Consider the following 21415-nt stretch of genomic DNA (forward strand, 5'->3'; position numbering starts at 1 on the left):
TTTTGTTTTTTTAATGTGTTTTTTTGCATTTTTGAATAAGATCCAGATGTTTTAAAATTCCGGTATCTATTATTTTTAGTTACTTTTGTTTTTATGTGTCCTCGTTTTTTTTGTTTTTGTTGTTGTTTGTTTTGGGTGAACTTGACCCTCACAGCTGATTGGTCGGAGTGTGGCCAACGCCTTCTGAGCGAGCAGCCAATCGGAGACTGCGCTCGCTGCGGGCCGGTTCCGGTGATCGCAGAGGAGGAGGTCTGTGTGTCAATGTGCACCGTGCGCACCGGGCGTCTGTCCTTCTCCACCTCACCGAGGAGTCGTGTTAGATTAAAGCGGAGATTCACCGGCTGTGTTTAACACTCGTTTTAAAGAAGAAGAAAATAAAAATGGACCCGCTGGTTGCTGCTATTGATCAGGGCACGAGCTCCACGAGGTTTCTGGTGAGTTTTAGTGAAGTTTCGCTGTTTTCATGTTGTGTTCAGGGACCGGGAGCAGCTGGGACAGCAGACTACGGAGACTCTGTCCTGTGCTCAGAGGCTTTGGCCAAACAGCTGTAATCGTGGATGAAGTGCAAATCAACACGTGACTTATGTCTGTGTTGTGCTCGGCTCAGAAACGAGCTTGTACATCATGATGTTTCTATTTAAACAGAGATTTAAATAGAAAAAGCAACCAGTGGACTGGAGCAGCACACTGACCTGTAGCTTCCACCTGCTTTGGATGGGGTTCAGGTGCATCTACAAATAATAATAATAATAATAATAATGGATTGGATTTATAAAAGAGCTAAAATCAGTCCAGCTGAATGATCACTTTGAACAAATTTGGACTTCCTCAACCAGGTCAGCTGGAAAATCGAGCTTTGGCACAGAGCATGAGCAGTGAGGGGCTCAGAGGAGGTAAAAGTGCTGTTGGAGTGCACAGAGAGAAATTCAGATTTGTGGGTTTTTCTGACACGTAAGAGCTTCTACTCATAAATGAATCATAAATGAATTTCTTTTCGGTGCTTGAGATTTAAACGTCCACAGGTGCTGAACTCTCTGAAAATAAAGGCCTTTCCTGTGTCATCAGCTGACATAACGGTTGTTCTGAGCAGCAGTAAAACTTTAACCTAACGCCTGATTCTGACTCTTGATCATTTGGCTGCGGATCGACTGCAAATTTGTCACAGAGCCTTCGTTTGTGTATACATGTGTAATGATCTCATAAAAACAAACTTTACTGCGTCTTTACGGTGTTGCATGTGCTACTTTGTGGTCCTCTGTCATGGTGTTACTCCAGAACATAGATTCATAACATCGTAGAGGGTCTCAGTTTGAATCAGGTCTGGAGAATGTGAGACAAAGGCATCAGCGCCTTCATCGTCCAGGAACTGCCTGCACACTCCGGGTACATGAAGCCGGGGATTTCCCTGCACAAACAGGAGGTCTGAGAACCTGGCATGTAACAGAAGTCAGGGTGCTGTTGGCTAGCACGTGGAGGCCTGCGTGACCCTCCAAGGATACGCCTCCCCAGACCATCACTGACTCACTGCCAGGCTGGTCATGCTGGATGATGTTACAGGCAGCATAACGTTCGCCACGGTGTCTCCAGACTCTGTGAACCTGCTCTCGTCTGTGAAGAGAAGAGAGCATCAGTGGTGGACCTGCCAGTTCTGGTGTTCTCTGGAAAATGCCAGCCAGGCTGTGAGCACAAGTCCCACTAAAATGCCCTCATGCAACCCTCCCAGAGTATCTGATATCTCAATCAGAGACATGCCTCTGACTCTGGCAGTACTCCTCCTGATCCGCCTCGCATTAATAAGCAGATACCGTCCCTGCTGCTGGGTCTACTCCACGCTCCTGAAACTGTGCCTGGAGACACGGCAAACAATCGGCTTCCCAACTGGACGCGAGTTTAGAAATGAGTACATGAGATGGAGCGCTCAGGGTGAGCAATTTGGAGGCAAAATTAGAGAGGGAAGGCTGAGATGTTTGGATGTGTGCGGAAGAGGGAAAGGAGGAAGAGGAGGTTCACAGATGCAGAGGGTTGGGTGAGGGATAGGGTGAGATGGAGGGAGGTTATCTGCTTTGGCGACCCCAGAGGAGCGCAGCCAAAAAGAGAAGAAGAAGACCTGGAGACTTTGATATCCCTGACGTTTACCTGACTTTGAGTTATGCTCTGATGATCCAGCGTTCCCTTCCTTTTTTTTGAGGTGTCATTAACAGTCAGAAGGGCAGAATACATGTCTAAGCTGTGGGTGGATGATTGAGAATCAGCCCTAGAGTCAGCAGCTGACAGTGGAGTTGAAATCAAGATGAGGAACTCAGAAGAGAAGCAGCTTTATTGTTTTATTTGTGTATTTGTCACAGATTGGGTCTGTGGATGCAGAGGACGTTGTTTTATATGCTTATTAGTTTTTGAATCAGTGAGCGTAGCCCCGTCCTCTGTGGGACCGCAGCACTGATTGAAATTTGCAACGATCAGTATTTGTGAGGTCACATTTTTTTGGGAGCAGGTAAAAAAAAACAAGTTCAGACTGAGTTCAGTTCTCATCAGTTTTCAGTAAGCGTGATGATTCAGACTTTTAACACTGATGGTGCAACACTGAACTAAGATGACATCAGACGTCCTCCTTGCATCAATGCTCTCTCTTTTTACAGGCTGAGTTTGTTCCTGTTAGATTTCCAGTGTAAAGTAAGTCAGGAAGTCTAAAGTTTAGACTTTAGGGTTGAAACTACTCTTGGATCACATGTCCTAAAAGCGTAACAAGGATTTCCTGTAGCTGAGTGAACGCACGGTGAGAGGAGGGTGGTGCTGCACGGAGCTTTATCCTATTACTTAATCAGAAGAAATGCTGACTTCTGTCTGACTGCAGGTGACAGGGAAAGTCCTGCCTTGTGTTAATTCCCTTCTTCTCTACAATACTCTGGCAGCACCCAGAGGCGATCGAGCCGGTGATCAATATCATCTTTCCACTCCTCAGTGGGTGGAAGGAAAAACACAACTGGAAAAATTAAACTGTGGCAGCTTTAATTTGCTCCCTAATTAAATGAAGCTTTTAATATTTCTGTTCCTGCTTCTAATGAGCTGTGTTTCTCTGCAGGTGTTCAACGCAAAAACAGCTGAACTGATCAGTCACCACCAAGTAGAGATCAACCAGAGTTTCCCCAAAGAGGGGTGAGTGACTCGAACTTCAAATTATCACAATTAGACGCTGTGTGTATCCACCATATTGTCCTGGTGCAACAGATTGCACACCTATGTGCAGTATTTATTATCTCTGCACACCCAGCCTGAGATCCGTGTTGCTTGAATAGTTGGTGGAATAACAGGATGCTTTGCACTTCAAGTCTTTGTGCACTCACAGGAGTCCAGTTTTCAGGTGACGGCTCAGTTGTCTACTGAGGCCGAAGCTGGTAAAACAAAAAAAAACGATGCCATCAGGAAGCTGATGATAAAAACGCTGTCCTTTGATCAAATGTTGCTCATTCAGCTGTGAAGCAGAGAGCAGAGGAGAGAAACTAATCACAGAGATTCATCACACTGGGCCTTCAATCAAATGTGTGCACACGCTGAAGATAAAGAGCAGAAATACAGGAGTTTAGTTTTTATGTTTTATTTTTTTAAATGTTGGTTTCTTTGGGGATGTGCAGTTTGAATGTTCTTGAGAAAGCTGCAAGCCGTTGTTGAAAGGCACCGTGGCACAAAGTAAACACACTTCCATTCATTTTTGGCAACGCTGCGGTCAGGGGACTGCGAGGGCCACTGTAAAAGCTTCAGCTTGTCTTTCTCTGGGAGTAGTTCACAGATTATCCTTTGAGCTGTTGTCCATTTTATTTCACCTGCATGTCTGATAGCAGGACATGTTTGTTAACAGCAGATATTTCCACCTGCATGCCTAACAGTTGAAAAATAAAAAAGTCTGTCCACATCACTTCCTGCCCACTTCTCTGAAACACCTCTGTCTCATCCACATACTGGTTTTCAGTAATGCACTGGCTGACTTTTTTGATGTGATAGCAGTTAAGTTTACCTGCTCATCCATATAGAGGCTAAAGCTTCTTCCTGCAGTCACATTGAGTTTCCTTTGTAGTCAGCAGACCGGCAGGTTTCTTATCCTTCAAAATCTCATTCTGACCGCCACCGTTTATCACTTTGATTCACATATTTTCACTTACCAATATAATATAACCCAATGAAAATAGCTCAAACCTGTTAATATTCTTTTTTCTGAACTTTAACTCTTGCTTTATATAGGAGTCTTTCGCAGTTGCACAGATATGTATTGATAGAACTGTAAAGCTTGTAACAGCAGCACCTCCCCCCTCCTCTGGTGTCTTTTTAACAGGCTACTAAGTTACAGTTTAACCACCTTTCAATCACATAACTTTATTTGATATGTAACAAACTGAGTCTAAGGTCCAGGTTTTATTTCATTTTTGTTCCTAACAAGCTGGCATGTGTGACCCGGTACAAGAGACAGACTGACCGGCTGTACTGCAGATCCAGAACACCCAGACAGAAATTACAGCAGGCTGTAAACTTAAGGTGTTTTCTTCCTGAATGTAAATCTCACAAAGCTGCAGGTGATCATTCGGGCCGTGGAACCATGGAAACATCTACAAGCGAGACTTTTTCTCTGTTAATGAAGTCGGCTTTTTACAACCTTAAAATGTAGAAAAAATTAAGGATTTGTGTCTGAAGAAGTTCTAACATGCACGTCTACAGGTTAGACTGTTATAACAATGTCTTTACAGGTCTGAGTAAAAAATCAGAAAACTGCAGCTCATCCAGAGTGAAGTGGATAACTCCCTTTGTTAAATCACTGCATTGGCTTGGGTCTGGCTGGTGTGCCAGATCATAGTTTTTAAAATGCTTCTATTGGTCTATAAAAGCAGTAAATAGGCTTCCCAGATTTAGAACATAGCAAACTGAAGCAGTTCACGTTTTAATTTGATCTCGATTATCATGTTTTTCATAAAAATTTGAAGCACTCTGGATTTTCACATCCTGAAAAGTCTCAAAACTTCATCTGTCGCAGATTTCAAACGGGTTTTAAACATGCACGCGTGTGTTTTCTGTGTGTTTGCGTGTTGGTCAGATGGGTGGAGGAGGACCCGCGGGAGATCATGCAGTCTGTTCACGAGTGCATCGAGAGGACCTGTGAGAAGCTCTGCAAGCTCAACATCGACGTCTCCAACATCAAAGGTAGGACGCTGACGGTGGAAGACGGGGTAGAAAATGAGGGCATCGGGGCAAATTCATTGAAATTTATCCTTTTTTTTGTTTTCAGCGGTGGGAGTGACCAATCAGAGAGAGACGACCCTGGTTTGGGACAAAGACACCGGCGAGCCGCTCTACAACGCCATCGGTGAGAGCGTCAGCATCAGTATTTTTGGATTTCTACATCAGTGTCAGACTCACCGAGCTGTAAAAAAGTGGATTGTGTAATGTGGGAAACGACTCGGGGCATGACTTGATTACATCAGGTTGAAGCATCCTGTGTCGTGTCTGTTCCTGCCCCGCCAAAAACCATCAGAGCTGTGATCCAGCAGCAGTCACTCCCACTCACACAGGCTTTCAGTTTAAAAAGCCAGTTTATCAGCGAGCTCTTCGGTCCCCTGATTCGACTGGGGGGTGTTGTGTCAGCTGTTCACTGATCAGAGCACTGCTTGAGCTATGAACAGCCAACAAAAGCTAGCAAAGTTTGGTTTTTTTTAACAAAAATGTTAGTGCTTAACTTCTCACAGCAGGAGAAAAGGCACCTCAAAGCAATTTTCTTCAAAAGGTGTGTCACCTTCATATTATTTAATCAGGTTTTGAGCCAAAAAGTGAACGCAGATGTTTTTATGTGGCTTTTTTATGTCTAATATCCCCGTTCATGCTGGAAAATAACCTGCAGTTAACAGGATTTACAATGGAGTCATATATAAAATAAATTCAGTTCACTTTTCTTCATATAACACCAAATCACCACAGCAGTTGCCTCAATCTCTCTATATTGTGAGGTAAAGACCTTACAGAGAAACCCCCTACAATCATACCACCCACTGTGAGCACGCACATGGTAACAGTGGGGAGGGAAAACTCCCTTTTAACAGGAAGAAATCTCTTCAATCTAAATATTATTAGTGGGTCTGATGATATAACCTGATTTCAAACTGTTTTTAGCAGCTATCTTATTGATATTCTCTGTTTGGGATAATTTACTATCTATTTGCAGTTTGCAATAATTTGAAGTTTAAGTCGGGCTCTCAGATTAATGTTAGCCATTTTCAAAAAATGCACCACAGCATCATCAGACAGAGGTGCAGAACTCCCATATCCAAGTTAGGTTGAAAATTAAACAGAATTTAACGTGCTGGTTTGCTCATACAAAGTCCACACGGTCTCCTGTTTTGCCTCCTGCGGGATTCACTCTAGCAAAAGTTGTATTTTCAAAGCGGCATTTTACTTTCCTGCTGTGCTTTGTGTGATGAAGCTCAACTGGGGTTGAGCTACAGCGTGCTCCAGAGTTCATGTGTGAAAACGACCACACAGCTGCACCAGCAGCCTGGCTAGTAGAAGTATATATAATAAAATATCACACATTGAAACCTTAGACAGGAAGGACTCAAGTTTAGCTGGTTAATAGTGACCAATCTTTCAAAATAAAAGCAAGGACATTGTTCACTAATACATTGTGGATGGCCTTGTTCTTCCAGAAAGATGAAAAATAAAGAAGCTAAAATTAGAGTTGGGATTATGCCCATGCCCATTCAAACAAACCCTGGGAACGCTGAGCTGAGAGTCTCATTTCTCATCCATCCTGAAAAAGACCTGGAGCTCTGTTGCCTTGGATCCTCTTTGAGGTTTAACCACAGAATTTAGATGAAGATCAGGTCAGAGGGCTGTAAGGAGCGTGATTAATTAAACAAAGTTCTTTTGTTGTCTCAAACTTCAGCTGGTCCTCCTCATTCCTGCCATTTCTTTAGAAACTGAGGAAAATGTTTCCTGATTACTCAGTTTTTATTCATTACGCTGAGACCGCCTGGCCTCTGATTAAAGAGTTAGTCTTTATGAAGCTTAGATCTACAACTACATATTGAGGTTGCTGTTTTCTCACAAAACTAATGCCAATGTTTTGGGTTCCCGTGTTTGAATCTTTCTCCTCTCCTGCTTTGTGTTTAGTTTGGCTGGACCTTCGTACTCAGTCGACGGTAGAGAGGCTCATTAACAAAGCTCCGGGAAGAAACAAGAACCACCTCAGGGTGAGAGATGATTGATAAGAAATTGGTAACAACTTAATCAGGGCAAGTTGTGTGGGTCAGAATTGGTTTGTTATCTACTTTGAATCAGAAATCTGAAAGAAGGCAGGACTCTTGCTTTCTTTGTTGAAATATCTTTCTGATCTCTGTTTCTATTGTCTTAATCTCCACAGCATAAAACAGGCCTTCCCATCAGCACTTACTTCAGTGCAGTGAAGCTGCGATGGCTGCTGGACAACGTGGACGAGGTGCATGAGGCTTTCCTGAGCCAGCGTGCCATGTTTGGCACGGTGGACTCCTGGATCATCTGGGTAAGACCTGAACCTGTACCTCTACTTCTGTCATGAGTGTGTGATTTGTTCTTTTAACACCCCCACCCCTCCACCCCCCAGTGTCTAACAGGGGGAAAGAACGGCGGGGTCCACTGTACAGACGTTTCAAACGCCAGTCGCACCATGCTCTTCAACATTCACACCATGGACTGGGATCCTGAACTCTGCAGGTGATTCACACTATACCCTGCACACTATAGACTGTATATAAAGGATGGGTGCCACAGCCTATCCAAATGTTTTGGCCACTGCCATGTTGGATTGTGGAGCCAGAGTGACCATATTTGCACGAAGGGCCTGAAAAGCTGTGTTATTGGCTAATGCTAGCTAGCTAGGTTAGCAAACAAACTATATAAGAGCATCAGAGAGCCAACCAATTAGTGTTAATAACATTAAATAACAACTGAATTCATCTGAATTAAATATTAGGTAATAAAAGGCTCCAACAGCACAAACACAGAACAGAGGTCTAGTTCAGGCCGGGTGAAGCCTAGCAAAGAGCTAGCAGCTACAGCTACCTGTGTCGCCATAAATCTGTCAGTCAGAGACGCCACACCCCTAATAATGCAAACTTTATTGCAACTTAAACAGATGAGTGATGCATATGTTATGTCTTTATTTCTGCTGTAAAATTGGATGTTTTGGGGATGGACTAAGTTTTTAATGCAGTCTCAAGTGGCGGCTAAAGGAACTGCAGTTTTTGGTTTCATGTTTTAGCCATGGAGGTTGCTGCTTAATTGTCACACACAGAATAAAGCATTTAAGGATATCGTCTGCGTATCTGTTTGCACACTCCAGTAAAAGCTCATTCACTTCCCATTCAGGGAGTTAATGAGCCATCTCTTGTTTTATGCAGTTGGCTGAGCGTTGAAGCAGTGGAAAGAACGCTGCACCAATACATTTTATTTCTTTTGAGTCATAAAAGCACAGAAAGAATGGACTGGTCTTCACCTGATTATTCAGAGTCAGCTCCCCAGCTTTAGTGAGAGAGAAACAAACACTCTGTTTTAGCTCCGTTTTGTCAAACTCCTCCAGATTTAATTTCAGTCATGATTCTTCTTCTTCTTCTTCTTCTTTATCTTGCTGCTCTGCTTAGAGGTTGCTAAAGTGGCTCACGTGCCTTCATGCAGACTTAACCATCCCAGTATCGAAATAATCTGAGTCATATATTCGATTGTAAAAGATTTTACACCGGACATCCTTCCTGTACTGGTGAGGAGCTCTCATGTAGTTTGCTTTTGATTGCTTGTGGTTTGCCCAGGCCAATCCTCGTTGCCCCCTACATTGAGGCTGCAGGTTGCCCTTGGAGACGGGCTGGACGGGCTTAACTTGGCATCCGATCAATGTCTGCCTTGTTTTTAATTGATTTGATTTATATTTAAAGTTTAAAGAAACCTCGTGTGAAAAGCTACATTTTTAAAGTCACATTGTTGCCACTTTCTCCTTTGTTGTCTGTTCTTCCTCATCTGCAGCAATCTGGGGATTAAAACACAGAACAACAGGACAGAAAATAGAACAAAGACCTCATCAAAAAAAAAGAAAAACTATAAGTGCCTTTGTGTTTGTTTTTATTATAAACCTACAACCTCATGACAGACTCCTGCTATGCTCCTTTCAGGTACTTTGACATCCCGATGGAAATCCTGCCCAGCGTCAGAAGCTCGTCTGAGATATACGGCTGGATGGTGAGCTCAGATACGCCTCACAGCACGCTGTGTGTTTGTTTCTGTGACACCATTTGTGTTTTGAGGTCACAAACCTGAAACAACCTTTTTTTCCCCTCTACAACTCAAAGAAGAGATATGTGAAATCTGTGCAACCTGATACCGACACGAACCATAAATATTTCTAGTGAATGGTCTTGTTAAACGTTGGTATTACTGTAATGGCTATAAAACTTGATAAGAAGCATCAGGAGAGGTGATAATGTACAGACAGTGTAGATAGTGAAGGTCTGCTGAAGATTTCCAGCTGAACGTTTATTATTCTGATGCATTTATGCTCCACAGTTTTTTCCATACATCCAGATGTATGCATGACTTCATCCAATCCTACATTTTTTAAATTAATTACATTTAAATTAATTCAGTAGATATTTTTCCTACATAAATCATATTAATTAGTGTTTTTAACCTCTTTCCATATAAAGGATAAATGTCACCATGCTGGACTTCTGAAGGTGCATTCCTACATTTCCAACTAAACCTATATGGCTTGGTTAGCAACCTACAGCCACAAACTGTGTGGGTACAGTGTATGCCTAGAATTTCACCAAAACTGGAGCTTAACCTCCTTGGACAGTCTGGAAGTACAAATCAATGCACAGCAGTCGTATTATTGTTGTTCAGATAATTGTATTTAAAATACTCCAAAAAAGAGGGAATTAATGAAGTATTTGTAAGTTTCTATTCCAATCTGTACACTTCAAGCTCTCCCCCTCTATCAGAAGAAACTCTCCAAAATATACATTTTCCAAGAATAGATAGTGATCTGACGAAGGGATTAGGGGGACCTATTACTGTAGTAGAGGTACAAGAAGCCATTAAATCCTTTAACACAGGTAAATCGCCGGGCCCTGACGGTTACTCTGCAGAATACTATAAAGCCAATTCTGATCTTATGGCACCTGTTGTTGAAAGATATGTATAATGAAGCCTTTTCAAAATGTCAATTACCCAAGACTTTGTCCGAAGCTACTATTTGTTTAATCTTGAAAAAGGACAAGGATCCTCTGTTGTGCAGCAGTTACAGACCAATTTCTCTTTTAAATATTGATTTTAAAATACTATCTAAAATCCTCGCACTTAGGCTACAACGTGTTCTGCCACAAATTATCGCCTCTGACCAGACGGGATTTATGGCCGGCAGGCACTCGTATGACAATTCAAGACGCCTCTTGAATATTATCCATACATCGTGCAACTCAATTCCAGAGGTTGTGGTATCTCTTGACGCGGAGAAAGCTTTCGACCGCGTCGAGTGGAGCTTCCTCTATGAGGTGATGGATAGGTTTGGCTTAGGGGCTGACTTTATTCTCTGGGTTAAGCTACTATATTCCTCGCCATCCACCTGCATTCGTACTAACAATAACTTGTCTTTGCCTTTTCCACTTGAGAGGGGCACTAGGCAAGGGTGCCTTCTCTCACCCCTCCTATTCGCCATTGCTATCGAGCCTCTTGCAATATGGCTGCGTTCAGAGGATAGATTTAAAGGCATTACAAGGTTCGGTGTGACCCACAAACTCTCCCTTTATGCAGATGATTTGCTCCTGTACATTTCTGACCCTCTAAACTCATTCCCGGTGCTTTTTGACATACTGGACCAATATGGTACACTGTCAGGATATAAGCTCAGTTATCAAAAAAGCGAGTTGCAACCCCTCAATTCCCTGGCCAGAGCTCTTCCCCACTCAATAGTACCTTTTAAGTGGACAGAAACCGGATTTAGATGTTTGGGGGTTTTTATTTCCTCTTCTATATGTAAAATGATGAGGGAGAATTTTCTATCCCTACTAGAAAATGTTGGGAAAGATTGTGACCGTTGGACTTCTCTACCATTGTCAGTGGCAGGGAGAGTTAACCTGATAAAGATGAGTGTCCTCCCAAAATTCTTGTATCTTTTTCAACATGTCCCGATTCTTCTTACCAAGGCATTTTTTGACAAGTTAGAAAAGATTCTGTCACATTTCATATGGGGAGGGAAACAAGCTAGAATTCGCAAGTCTATTCTTCAATCCTCTAAAACTGACGGTGGTCTTGGTCTGCCCAATTTTAGACACTACTATTGGGCAGCTAACATACAAAAACTTTTACATTGGGTTCATAACGACCCCCCTGCACCAGCCTGGGTACAAGTGGAAACTGCATCTAGCTGTTAGTCATTATCATCACTACTCAGCTCACCACTCCCTTTTTCTCCAACCCTTGTTGGGGATAATCCAGTAGCTAAGGAAACTGTAACTATTTGGCGACAGTTCAGAAAATACTTCGGGCTACTTGGACCGTCTTTGCTAACACCTTTATCAAAAAATTGTAATTTTGCACCTTCAAACACTGATGCGGCCTTTAGCAGTTGGAAAGATAACGGACTTAGGACTGTTAAGGACTTGTACAGTCAGGACACCTTTCTATCTTTTGCTGACCTATCGTCCAAATACAACCTGCCTAATTCCAAGTTTTTTCGTTATCTTCAGGCTAGAAGTTTTGTAAAAACGCAGTTCCCTCACTTTCCCAATAGGCCTCCAGAAACAAATCTGGATATCATCCTGCAGACGAACCCTCATCAAAACAGACTGATATCAGCCTTGTATAAAATACTAGATGCTTTGGTCCCCAAATCCATTTCTCATATTAAGCTGAGATGGGAGGAAGAGCTACAGACAACCCTGCCAGAACAGCAGTGGGATTCTGCTTTGAAATTGATTCACTCGTCCTCAATTTGTGCTCATCATGCTTTGATTCAGTGCAAGGTGGTCTATAAAGTACACTATACAAACGCAAAATTATCTAAAATCTATCCAACCATTAGTGATGCCTGTAGCAGATGCGGACTATCACCTGCCAACCATGTCCACATGTTTTGGTCTTGTTCGAAACTGAGTGCATTTTGGAGGAATATATTCGACACACTTAGCCAAGCATACGGCCAGACTGTCCCTCCTAAGCCACTCTCTGCAATTTTTGGCATTCCTCCCGACTTGAACTTATCTGGTCCCCTCAAACAGGCCCTAGCCTTTACCGCTTTACTGGCTCGGAGGCTTATTCTGTTGAAGTGGAAGCTTCCCCACCCCCCAACTCATGATCATTGGGTGAGAGATGTACTCTTTAACTTAAAGCTGGAAAAACTTAGATTCTCTCTAAAAGGTTCTATTAGGGAATTTAACAAAATCTGGAAATCATTTCTCTTGCTGGTGGACACCATTACTTTACTTCCTGAGTCTGAAGTGAACTGAGCGAAGCTACATTATAATGTGTTTTTTTTTTTTTTTTTTAAATCTTATTTATACCTTATCTATTTGTTTTTCCTTTTGTTTGGTCCTTTCTCTGCTTTTGTTTTCTCTGTTTTTGCTTTGTTTGTTTTTGTTTGTTTGTTTGGTTGCGGGGCGGGGGGGTTGTGGTTGTTGTTGTTTTTTGGGGGTTATGCGTGTTATGTGTATGGGTCCTGAGATGTTGTTGTTTTGTTTGTTTTGTTGTTGTTTTTTTTGTGTGTGTGGGCAGAGACTGGTTCTCTGCGGTGTCTTGTCTAGTGTGGACCTGGTAGGGGGAGAATTCGGGTTGGGGGGTTGGAGGGTATAATGGACATACCACTGTTCTGAAATCAAGATTGACTTTGCTGTTGCTAACTTTGTATGTCATTGTCGAAATCAATAAAACAAAGTTGGAATAAAATACTCCAAAAAGCTCCCAGAGCACAAACTGTTTAGATAAGGTAACGCAGTATTTTTTCCATATATTTGGACCGCTTGTGTAATTACACACTTGCAGAGGTCCATTTTAAACCCTGTCCATGGCCCTTCAGGGGTGCAGGCACCTCGTCCATGGCCCATGGACTCCTCATCAGTAATAGTTTTTTTTTCTGTGCAAATGCACGTGTTACATGTGTGTTGTGAATCACAACACAGAAATATTTTCTGCATGTGTGTGTGTATAGTATATTTGTGGAGTGTAGGTAAGAGTTCATTGAGTTGTTTAAAATCCCATTCTGTGGCCTCTCCCTGATAAACATCCTGATAAGAAGCCGTGCGGCTCTTATCTCATCTCCCGACAACATCATTGTCCTTTAATGTCAAAGCTTTTTTATGCAACGTGCTCTATGGACTGAGGTCCAGAGATCAGCTGAAGCAGCTGTTTGTTTCTCTCTCTGCCTCATTGATCGGATCATTTTTCTTTTTCTTTTTTTGCCTCTACATGTATCTTTCCATGCAGGACCGACCTCTTTAATGAATGGAATTAATGAATAAATAATCAGTTCTGATAAAACTAGAAAGGGTTCAGTTAGGTTAAAATAATAAAAGTATCCTATGCTCACTTTGACGCTTGTGGAGGTTTATTAAACTGTAATTACCACTGATAACTCAGTGTGATGCATACTTGGCTACAGGGCCACGAGTCTGATTCCCTGCACAGCAAACGGCCTCCTGCTTCATCCTAAAGGTTTTCATATCATTCTTTGTGTCGCACTGAGCTCAGCGGTCATTTATCCAGAATCTAAACATGTCCACATTTCTGTCTCCTAACCAGAAATCCGGCTCACTTGCAGGAGTTCCAATTTCAGGGGTAAGAGCTTTTCCCTCTTATGCAACTTTGTTTAATGAGTCACATCTGTCTGTGTTCAGCTGCGAGGCTGTCGCTGTGCTGGAGCAACGCATGGCTCCCTCCCACTTTTTTTTTTCCGAGTAGAGACCATTTCGCTCGACCAATGAAAAATCTGCCCTGTGACACCTCAGAATCAGCTGATTTGTTTTGTATGTAATGAAGCCAAGCAAAAGCGGTATCTTCACACTCTCTTTCACAGTTCAGGCCCGCCAAGTACACGTGGGCGGGTCTGAACTAGCTGCATAAGTACAGGAGACGTCAGCAAGACCAGTTCAGGGCTGCAAAACACATTTAAGCTGCAACCGAATCAATTTAAAAGGAAAATAACCGTCTCTGAGCATCAGCATCATCTGAGGTCTGTCGTAGTTTGAATGAGCTGCAGCAGTTTCATCTCTGTAGAGTAGAGGAACAGAAACAAGCATTGGTATCCTGGTTGTTTGATCTGTTTTCTCATAATTCCCATGAAACTTAAAAAGTGCATTCTGGGTACATTTTAATGGTCATATCACTATTTAGTTTAGTGGGGTAGATCAGAAACACACTGTAGCATATGGAAGGTCTCCTTTTCAAAAGGTCATTTTCTGGCTGTGGGTTTAAAATTATGTTAACTGCTGGGTTGGAGCTTCCAGGATGAAGCAGATATGTTTGCGGTTGTATCCACTCATCTCTGACTGTTTACACGTCCTACTTGATCTGTCAGTGTCTCGGTGACCAGTCGGCTGCTCTGGTTGGTCAGATGTGCTTCAACGAAGGCCAGGCCAAAAACACGTAAGCACTCTGCTCCCTTCTTTATCACGGTGACGTCAATTCGTTGTTTTTCTATGTTCAATAAAGAGATTGTGTTTTTCCAATATGACAAAATACACTACATGACATTTGAGGCTGTTAATAAATATCATCATAGGGATATGTGGACTGGGTTAAATTGCACTACACTGATACGATTGAGTTCTCTTCAAATGTGTCTCGACTGTGTTTCAGTAAATTGTAAAGTCGCTATTTTCACTCTAAAGAAAGGTAGTACTTAGTAAACTGTAGCAGTTAACATACAAATCTATCAGTTTATAACAAAACGCTAAGTCAGTGGATTTAATCATCGCTCAGTGCCTGCTCAATCAACTGAGTAATCTCCCCACCTCCTGATTCACCAACTCTGTGAGATAGAAGTCGCGTAACTAACCCAAGAAAGGTGCTTGATTGGAGTCAGAAAGAGTACTCATTTCTTTATTTTTGTCCCCCGATTTCTGTTCCTGTTGCTAAGGTGTGTTTTTAACCCAAACCACCTGCTTTCTCTAAATCTAACCAGCGAGTGGAAGTGGACATGAAACGTAAAACAAATATACCCAGGTTGGCTGTAAACCTGCTAAAATGTGACACTACAGCCTCTCTGTCCTCCTCATGAGGACTATGCAAATCTGTTAAGTGTGGCGAATATCAAAAATCAAAACACCAGCGCACCCACACTGTAGATGAGTTAATGTCACCAATAAACCAATCGCGTGTCTAACGCTTCTGTTTTATTCTCATGTAAAGGTATGGGACTGGCTGCTTCCTGCTCAGAAACACAGGCACCAAGGTAAGATGTTGTTTTTAAAATATATAGTTATTGCTATAACAATTTTAGTGAGAAATATTTCACCCTCTCAGTAATAATTTTCATGTGATCTGTCAGCCTGTGATCTCAGACCACGGCCTGCTCACCACAGTTGCCTACAAACTGGGAAAAGACGAGCCGGCCTGCTATGCCCTCGAGGTGTGTGGTTGCCTCTATTAAATAACTATGATCGGTGACGGCTGTCTGTGCTCTGGTCTGATTTTTGGGATCTGCTTATTTTTTTCTTGTTTCCTGCAGGGGTCGGTGGCCATAGCAGGAGCAGTGGTACGGTGGTTGAAGGACAACATGGGGATGGTGCAGTCGTCCTCAGAGATCGGTACGTGCACTTCACCATTGATTACATTCAGGACTCGGCGCTGGGGTTTGTGCTTGAATATCACGTCTGCTTCTGTCTCCTGTTGTCCTCTCTTTCAGAGAAACTGGCAGCGGCAGCAGGAACGTCGTACGGCTGTTACTTCGTGCCAGCTTTTTCGGGGCTCTACGCCCCCTACTGGGAGCCCAGCGCAAGAGGGTGAGCGAGTCGGCCCAGGCTCATTCTAAACTGAGGAAATCCTTTATGCTTGAACTCTTGTTGAAATGGCTATATTTCTATGTATAACAGTGCATGTGTTAAAAGATCAGCTATGAGCCTGGTGCTGAGCCCTGAGGAACCCCAAAGCTAATGTAGGAAAATCCACACCCACATTTTGTGCACTCGGCATTAATAATAAACAGGATGGAAGCTGATTATAAACTCTGAGATGACACCCTCACTGGTAATCGAACAGGTGGGCTTTTTTGTCAGGATCTGTTAAGTGACTTATGCAGATGAGCTTCTACAAAACATCTCAGCTGCTCGATATTTAAAGACATTTAGTATATTCACATTCAATTTCAGTCCCTCAAAAGACACATTAACAGAGTTTGGAGGATGCACATTTGGACTCTTTTTAAAACATTAAATGAAGCTTTTGCTCCTTCTGATGTAAATCCGGTGTTTAGCAATCAGATTAGCAGTCTGCTTCTTACTTTTTTTTATCTGTGTCAAAGTATGAACATGTGGGGAGAGGTTGTTTTAAGATCATGTGATTCTATATCTATTCAATGACAAAAAAACACAAAACACAAGGCCACAAAAACAAGGCCACCAAAACATGACAGAGCTCTGCTGTGCTGCCCAATAACACAGTAGTAAATGTGGAACAGTTTAATGTTTGGTCTCTGTATTAAAGTATTAAAGTTTTGCTTTCTCTGTTTTGCAGCATCATCTGTGGGCTCACACAGTTCACCAACAGGAACCACTTGGCATTCGCTGCTCTGGAGGCCGTCTGCTTCCAGACCAGAGAGGTGAGCCTCCTCTTCTCATCCCTAGAACGAGAAGATACACAAGAGTGTAACCGGGCTATCACTAAGCATTGATCACATAGGTGTAACGTGAGTTTATGATACATACAGGTTTGCTTACTGAACACTATATCAGAGCATGGTAGTATTTCACCTAGGCTGAATTTCAGATGCAACAAGAGTTAATAAAGAGGGGTTAGAGACGGGTTTAAAAGCAGTAGTTGAATTGAAGTGTGTGTGTGCGTGTGTGTGTGTGTGTTAGATTCTTGATGCAATGAATCAGGACAGCGGGGTCCCTCTGACGCAGCTTAAGGTGGACGGAGGGATGACGTCAAACAGATTACTGATGCAGCTGCAGGCCGACATCCTCTGCATCCCTGTAGGTACGACTACTAAACGCACACACACTCAGAGTAACTCTGTGTTTTAAAATCGAGGAACTGGTGACACGAGGCTGAACCTTAACCTTAAACTGTCCATTCTGATATTTGACCCATTTAAAACAAACACTTTGATATACAGGTCGAAGGTAAAGGCAGAAATGTACCTGTGCTAACCAGTTAAACGTGAATTGACTTTACACGCACATATCTTCCTGTTCATTAGAATACTTTGCCAGCATTGTGTAAGTGGATGATTTTATCACCTGTAAGATGTTTCCCATCAAAGCTGAACAGCTGCTCCTTTTGATTGTTAGAGACTTTACTAGAGACTCTAATGACCGCCTGGTTCACTGTGACAAGTTTAGTCACATGTAGAAATGACAAAATGTCCTCACTGTCTGATGGTAAAGATTATTCTTTACTCACAGTCTGCACTTTTGAAAACAAAAACAGCAGCACTACTCCCCTGAGTAGTTTGGACATTTTACAAAACCACAACATGACCTCATGAACTGAAGATATATTAAAAACCAGTGTAGCACTAAAGGTTTTTTGGTTTTGTTTGAACATTTGCCTATGTTCTGCTTTAATTTCTGTAACTTAGGTGTCAAAGTACCTAGTTAATTTCCAATAGCTGACTAGAAGATTTTATTTTAAAGAAAATGACTCTTTAAAAAGTCTGGCTGAAGTCCTCAAACTACATGGAAGCTTTTATTTTGAAAATACAACATGGCTGATGTCAACCTGACGACTTCCTGCAACTAACTTTTAAAGAAATTTAAAAAACAAATCACTGACTTGAAGATTTCACCAAAAATATTATGAAAATGAAGAATTCTTGCATTTAAATAGCAACCAGAATACAGGAAGTGATGAGCCTGATCGCTCTCAGGGGGAACATGTCTCTCTGTCACTCTCTAACCGTCCGTCTTATGTTGCTCCAGTTCGACCCACCATGTCCGAGACCACGGCTCTGGGTGTAGCCATGGCGGCGGGGGCAGCAGAGGGCGTAGGCGTATGGAGCCTGAGTCCCGGTCAGCTCCCACATGTCACGTCTGAGAGATACGAGCCTCAGATAAACCCTGAAGGTAAGACTGCGAGAGTGAAAAGCTTGTAATGGGATCATATGACATACATGACACAGGACATACAGCAGATAATAGAACACAGAGCAGGATGGCCTCGAGTATTGGTTAATGTTATGCAGCACGATGTAATTTAGAATTTACAGTGTCAGCCGTTGTTTCTGTTTGTCCAGATGCTGTTAAACATTTACAGTGAAATAAAACACTGTGTAAAACATTAATTTTCCATTTAATAGATTAAAGTGAACTTAAAGTTGTTTTTTATCCCGTGACAGCAACATGCTGCAAGAGTCAACATAACTGATGGTTGATTGGCTGGCTCCTCCCCCCTTCAGGCGCATGATGGTGTTTTTCTTTGTGCAGAGAAAATGTTCCTTATTTTACCATCAGCTTTAAAATGAGCAGATATATTCAGATGTGTTTATTTTTCAAGTAATGTAAATGTTCTTTTGTTATTTGCTGGGCAGTAAAATTCAAAACAGTGTCACTCTGTGCTGTTTTGTGGTCTTTGCTTTGCAATGGCATCAAATGTGAATATCTTAGAAATATTTGTGTAGCTTATTATTTTTACACAGCTTCAGCTTTAAATCAGTTTTGACTGAATCTGTAATCTCAGTGTTTTCCACTCAGTGACTTTTAGGTGTAATTTGCTGCATTTGGTGGATGTTACTATGACGGCATGACTTACACTTGTTTCCTCGTCACAAACAGAGAGCGAGTACCGCTTCGCTCGCTGGAAGAAGGCCGTCCAGAAAGCCATGAACTGGGAGACCACAGAGCCCTGCTACAACGGCAGCGGTAAGCCACTGCATGCAGGAAGTGACTTCACCTGTTAACTGTTTCATTGTTGGAGAATTTCCCCCTCACTCACTCACAATCTCCTCACTTACTGACAACAGGTTTAGGAAAGAATATGAACGGCGCACCCTGGGGGGTCCATCCCAGCCCTCCCCCCAGCAGAGTGGACCACTAAGGTCCGACATTTGCCGCTGCATGCCGTGTGTGAGACACTTGAGTTTCGACTTGGGGCATGTTTACATATTAAAGGCTTTACTAACACGGTGTGTTCACGGCTTTAACCGACGCAGATGTCCTCACTCGTTAGAAACTAATTTAAAGCGGAACTGTTCTGTTCATATTTATTCTGCTAGAGCAGCTTTGCATGATTCTTGGTTCAAAGTAATCCTTCTCTAGCTCATGCTTGGACAACAAGCTGTTTTAGCCCCTCCCCCTTTAAGCCAACTGCCTTCCTACTGGCTGTCCTTATAAGCAGAATGCTTGAACAACAAGTGAGCAGAGCTTCTGATTTTCCATCTCTCTGACATCACAGAGATCAAAGAATAGAAAAAACTGTTTAAAACAGACTGTTTAAAACATGAACATGAAATAAGTTGAAGCAAAATAGGTCAAATTAATGATACTTTTAATCCTTCCTAAAGTTGTAAACAGAATGTGAGAAAACAACGCTACAACTGAATTTCCATAAATCTTTTTCTGTCACGTTAACAGGAATTACGTGCTATACTGGCTCACTGCGCCACCTTGTGGTTCTTAGTGGTATTACATGACAGTACATTTCAATTTCACCTGATATTCTTGCAATACAACACCACAGTCATCTCGTACGTAATGTCTTAGTGGTTAATTCTTCACATTCTGTTGTTTTTTTTATTTGTGTTAGAAGGTTTTAGAGTCTTTGACAAAGTTGTTGTTTTTTTGCAAAACCTACATTTCAGATAAATTAAATCTGAGTCAGACCAGCCTGGTTGTGTGTGGGCATGCGACTGCAGTTATTCCTGTATGCCTCTACCAAGGAAGTCTTTTAGGTCAAAGTTAAAAAGCTGGCTTCATTTGTTTACAGATAGATCTACATATACTTTCAGGTGGTATTCAGGAACTCACTTCCTGTCCCAGTTTTAGCCTTGATGGAGGTATACATTCTCAGAATGCTCTGTTTTTCCTGCTGAAACTGCAATTGTTTCTATGACTTTTTAAAACGTGTGGAATTCAGGAGATTGCAGATCGCTAAGAGGTTTGTGCTTTAACTTCTAAATCTGCAGCTAAGATGCTAAGTGTCCCACAGAGCTCCTTTGAGTCCACGTGTGTAGTTTTAATCCTTTTCTTTAAACTAACTGCTTTGCTTCCAGAAAACAAAAGTCTGTCAGTGTTTGTTTGCTCTCTGTGACTCGTTTCTGTTTACCTCACAGGTCACTCGCAGTAACTTTAAACTGTGTGGAGCCACATTTTGGGGGGGACATGATTGTGGAGTACGGTGAAGACGGGACTGGCGACTGCTCGATCCAGCCTGCGGTCATCTTCAGTGACGTGCAGCCTCTCAAATGCTCTGAACATCCAGCGAGCTTTTCACGAAGAACGACGCCACATGCAGCCAGGAACAGTTTCTACACCGTCCAGTTAAAACAAACATGCCTTCAACACAGAGACTGCTGTAACTCCTCACTGCACCCAAAGGGAACCCTGGACTTTATTTTGAATGTGTTCTGTACATGATGTTGATGTTTAACCCCCAAACACGGAACAGAAGTCACTCATGGAGGGGACGAGTACTTTTAAGTCAGAAAACCGTCCTTTAAAAAAAGAAAATTCATTGTAATTTACTGCACTTCATTAACTACAATCTGAAAGCCAGCTAATTCTTAACAGCACTTTATAATTTATCCTGTTTGTGGAAAACATTTTTTTTAATCATTTTTTGATGTTTTGAAGAAACAGGACTTTGACTCATTTATAATTAATTATAATTATTACACTTGATGACCTTTGAAGATCTGAACTGTGGCACGAGCCATAAATACCTGGAGGATCATTTTCCATGAGACTTAAGCTTGTCTGTGAAAGGGGGAAACGTGGCGACTGTTAAATCCTGCTGATTTATTACTGCTGTTTGAACCCTTCAGAATCACCAGGATGCCTCAAAAAGTTGTCCAAGTCAGAATAAACACAATAAAATGTACTTTTCATGTCTTTTCTGAACACACAGCAGGAAGAACTCTTAAAGACTAAACTCTTGTAGATCTTTAGGAACAGCAGGAGTGACAGGTTTTTATCCTGCAGAAATTTCAGTTCATCTGTCTTTCTGGGATGTTTGGGTTGATCAACCTGCAGCCGGGTGCTTTTTT

At 42.2% G+C, this 21415-nt stretch overlaps 1 protein-coding gene across 2 annotated transcripts; it reads left to right on the forward strand.

Moving 5' to 3' along the window:
- The first annotated feature begins 245 nt into the window (after window positions 1-245).
- Window positions 246-21250, forward strand: LOC120730875 (glycerol kinase-like). 2 transcript variants are annotated; one of them, XM_040027441.1, is made up of 20 exons: window positions 246-434; window positions 3080-3153; window positions 5078-5184; window positions 5270-5347; window positions 7147-7226; window positions 7397-7534; window positions 7616-7725; window positions 9174-9240; window positions 13795-13830; window positions 14570-14637; window positions 15403-15445; window positions 15542-15622; window positions 15722-15800; window positions 15899-15995; window positions 16726-16810; window positions 17070-17190; window positions 18135-18278; window positions 18987-19073; window positions 19175-19249; window positions 20483-21250. In XM_040027441.1, exons 1-19 carry the CDS (start codon window positions 381-383, stop codon window positions 19246-19248), a joined length of 1623 nt encoding a protein of 540 aa, XP_039883375.1. In that variant the 5' UTR covers window positions 246-380; the 3' UTR covers window position 19249; window positions 20483-21250. The 2 variants fall into 2 exon arrangements, with proteins under 2 accessions (XP_039883375.1, XP_039883376.1); XM_040027442.1 differs by lacking the exon at window positions 19175-19249 and having other exon boundaries at window positions 247-434.
- Window positions 21251-21415: the final 165 nt, after the last annotated feature.

This window comes from Simochromis diagramma, unplaced genomic scaffold (genome assembly GCF_900408965.1).
Source record: "Simochromis diagramma unplaced genomic scaffold, fSimDia1.1 OVJJ01000343.1, whole genome shotgun sequence".
Lineage (NCBI taxonomy): Eukaryota > Metazoa > Chordata > Actinopteri > Cichliformes > Cichlidae > Simochromis > Simochromis diagramma.

Bases quoted from the DNA above. Each gene is read 5' to 3' on its own strand.
- LOC120730875 (XM_040027441.1), top strand. From the start codon at position 381: ATGGACCCGCTGGTTGCTGCTATTGATCAGGGCACGAGCTCCACGAGG. The intron at 7,227-7,396 runs GTGAGAGATGAT...TAATCTCCACAG, and splicing joins GAAACAAGAACCACCTCAGG to CATAAAACAGGCCTTCCCAT. The intron at 16,811-17,069 runs GTGAGCCTCCTC...TGTGTGTGTTAG, and splicing joins TCTGCTTCCAGACCAGAGAG to ATTCTTGATGCAATGAATCA.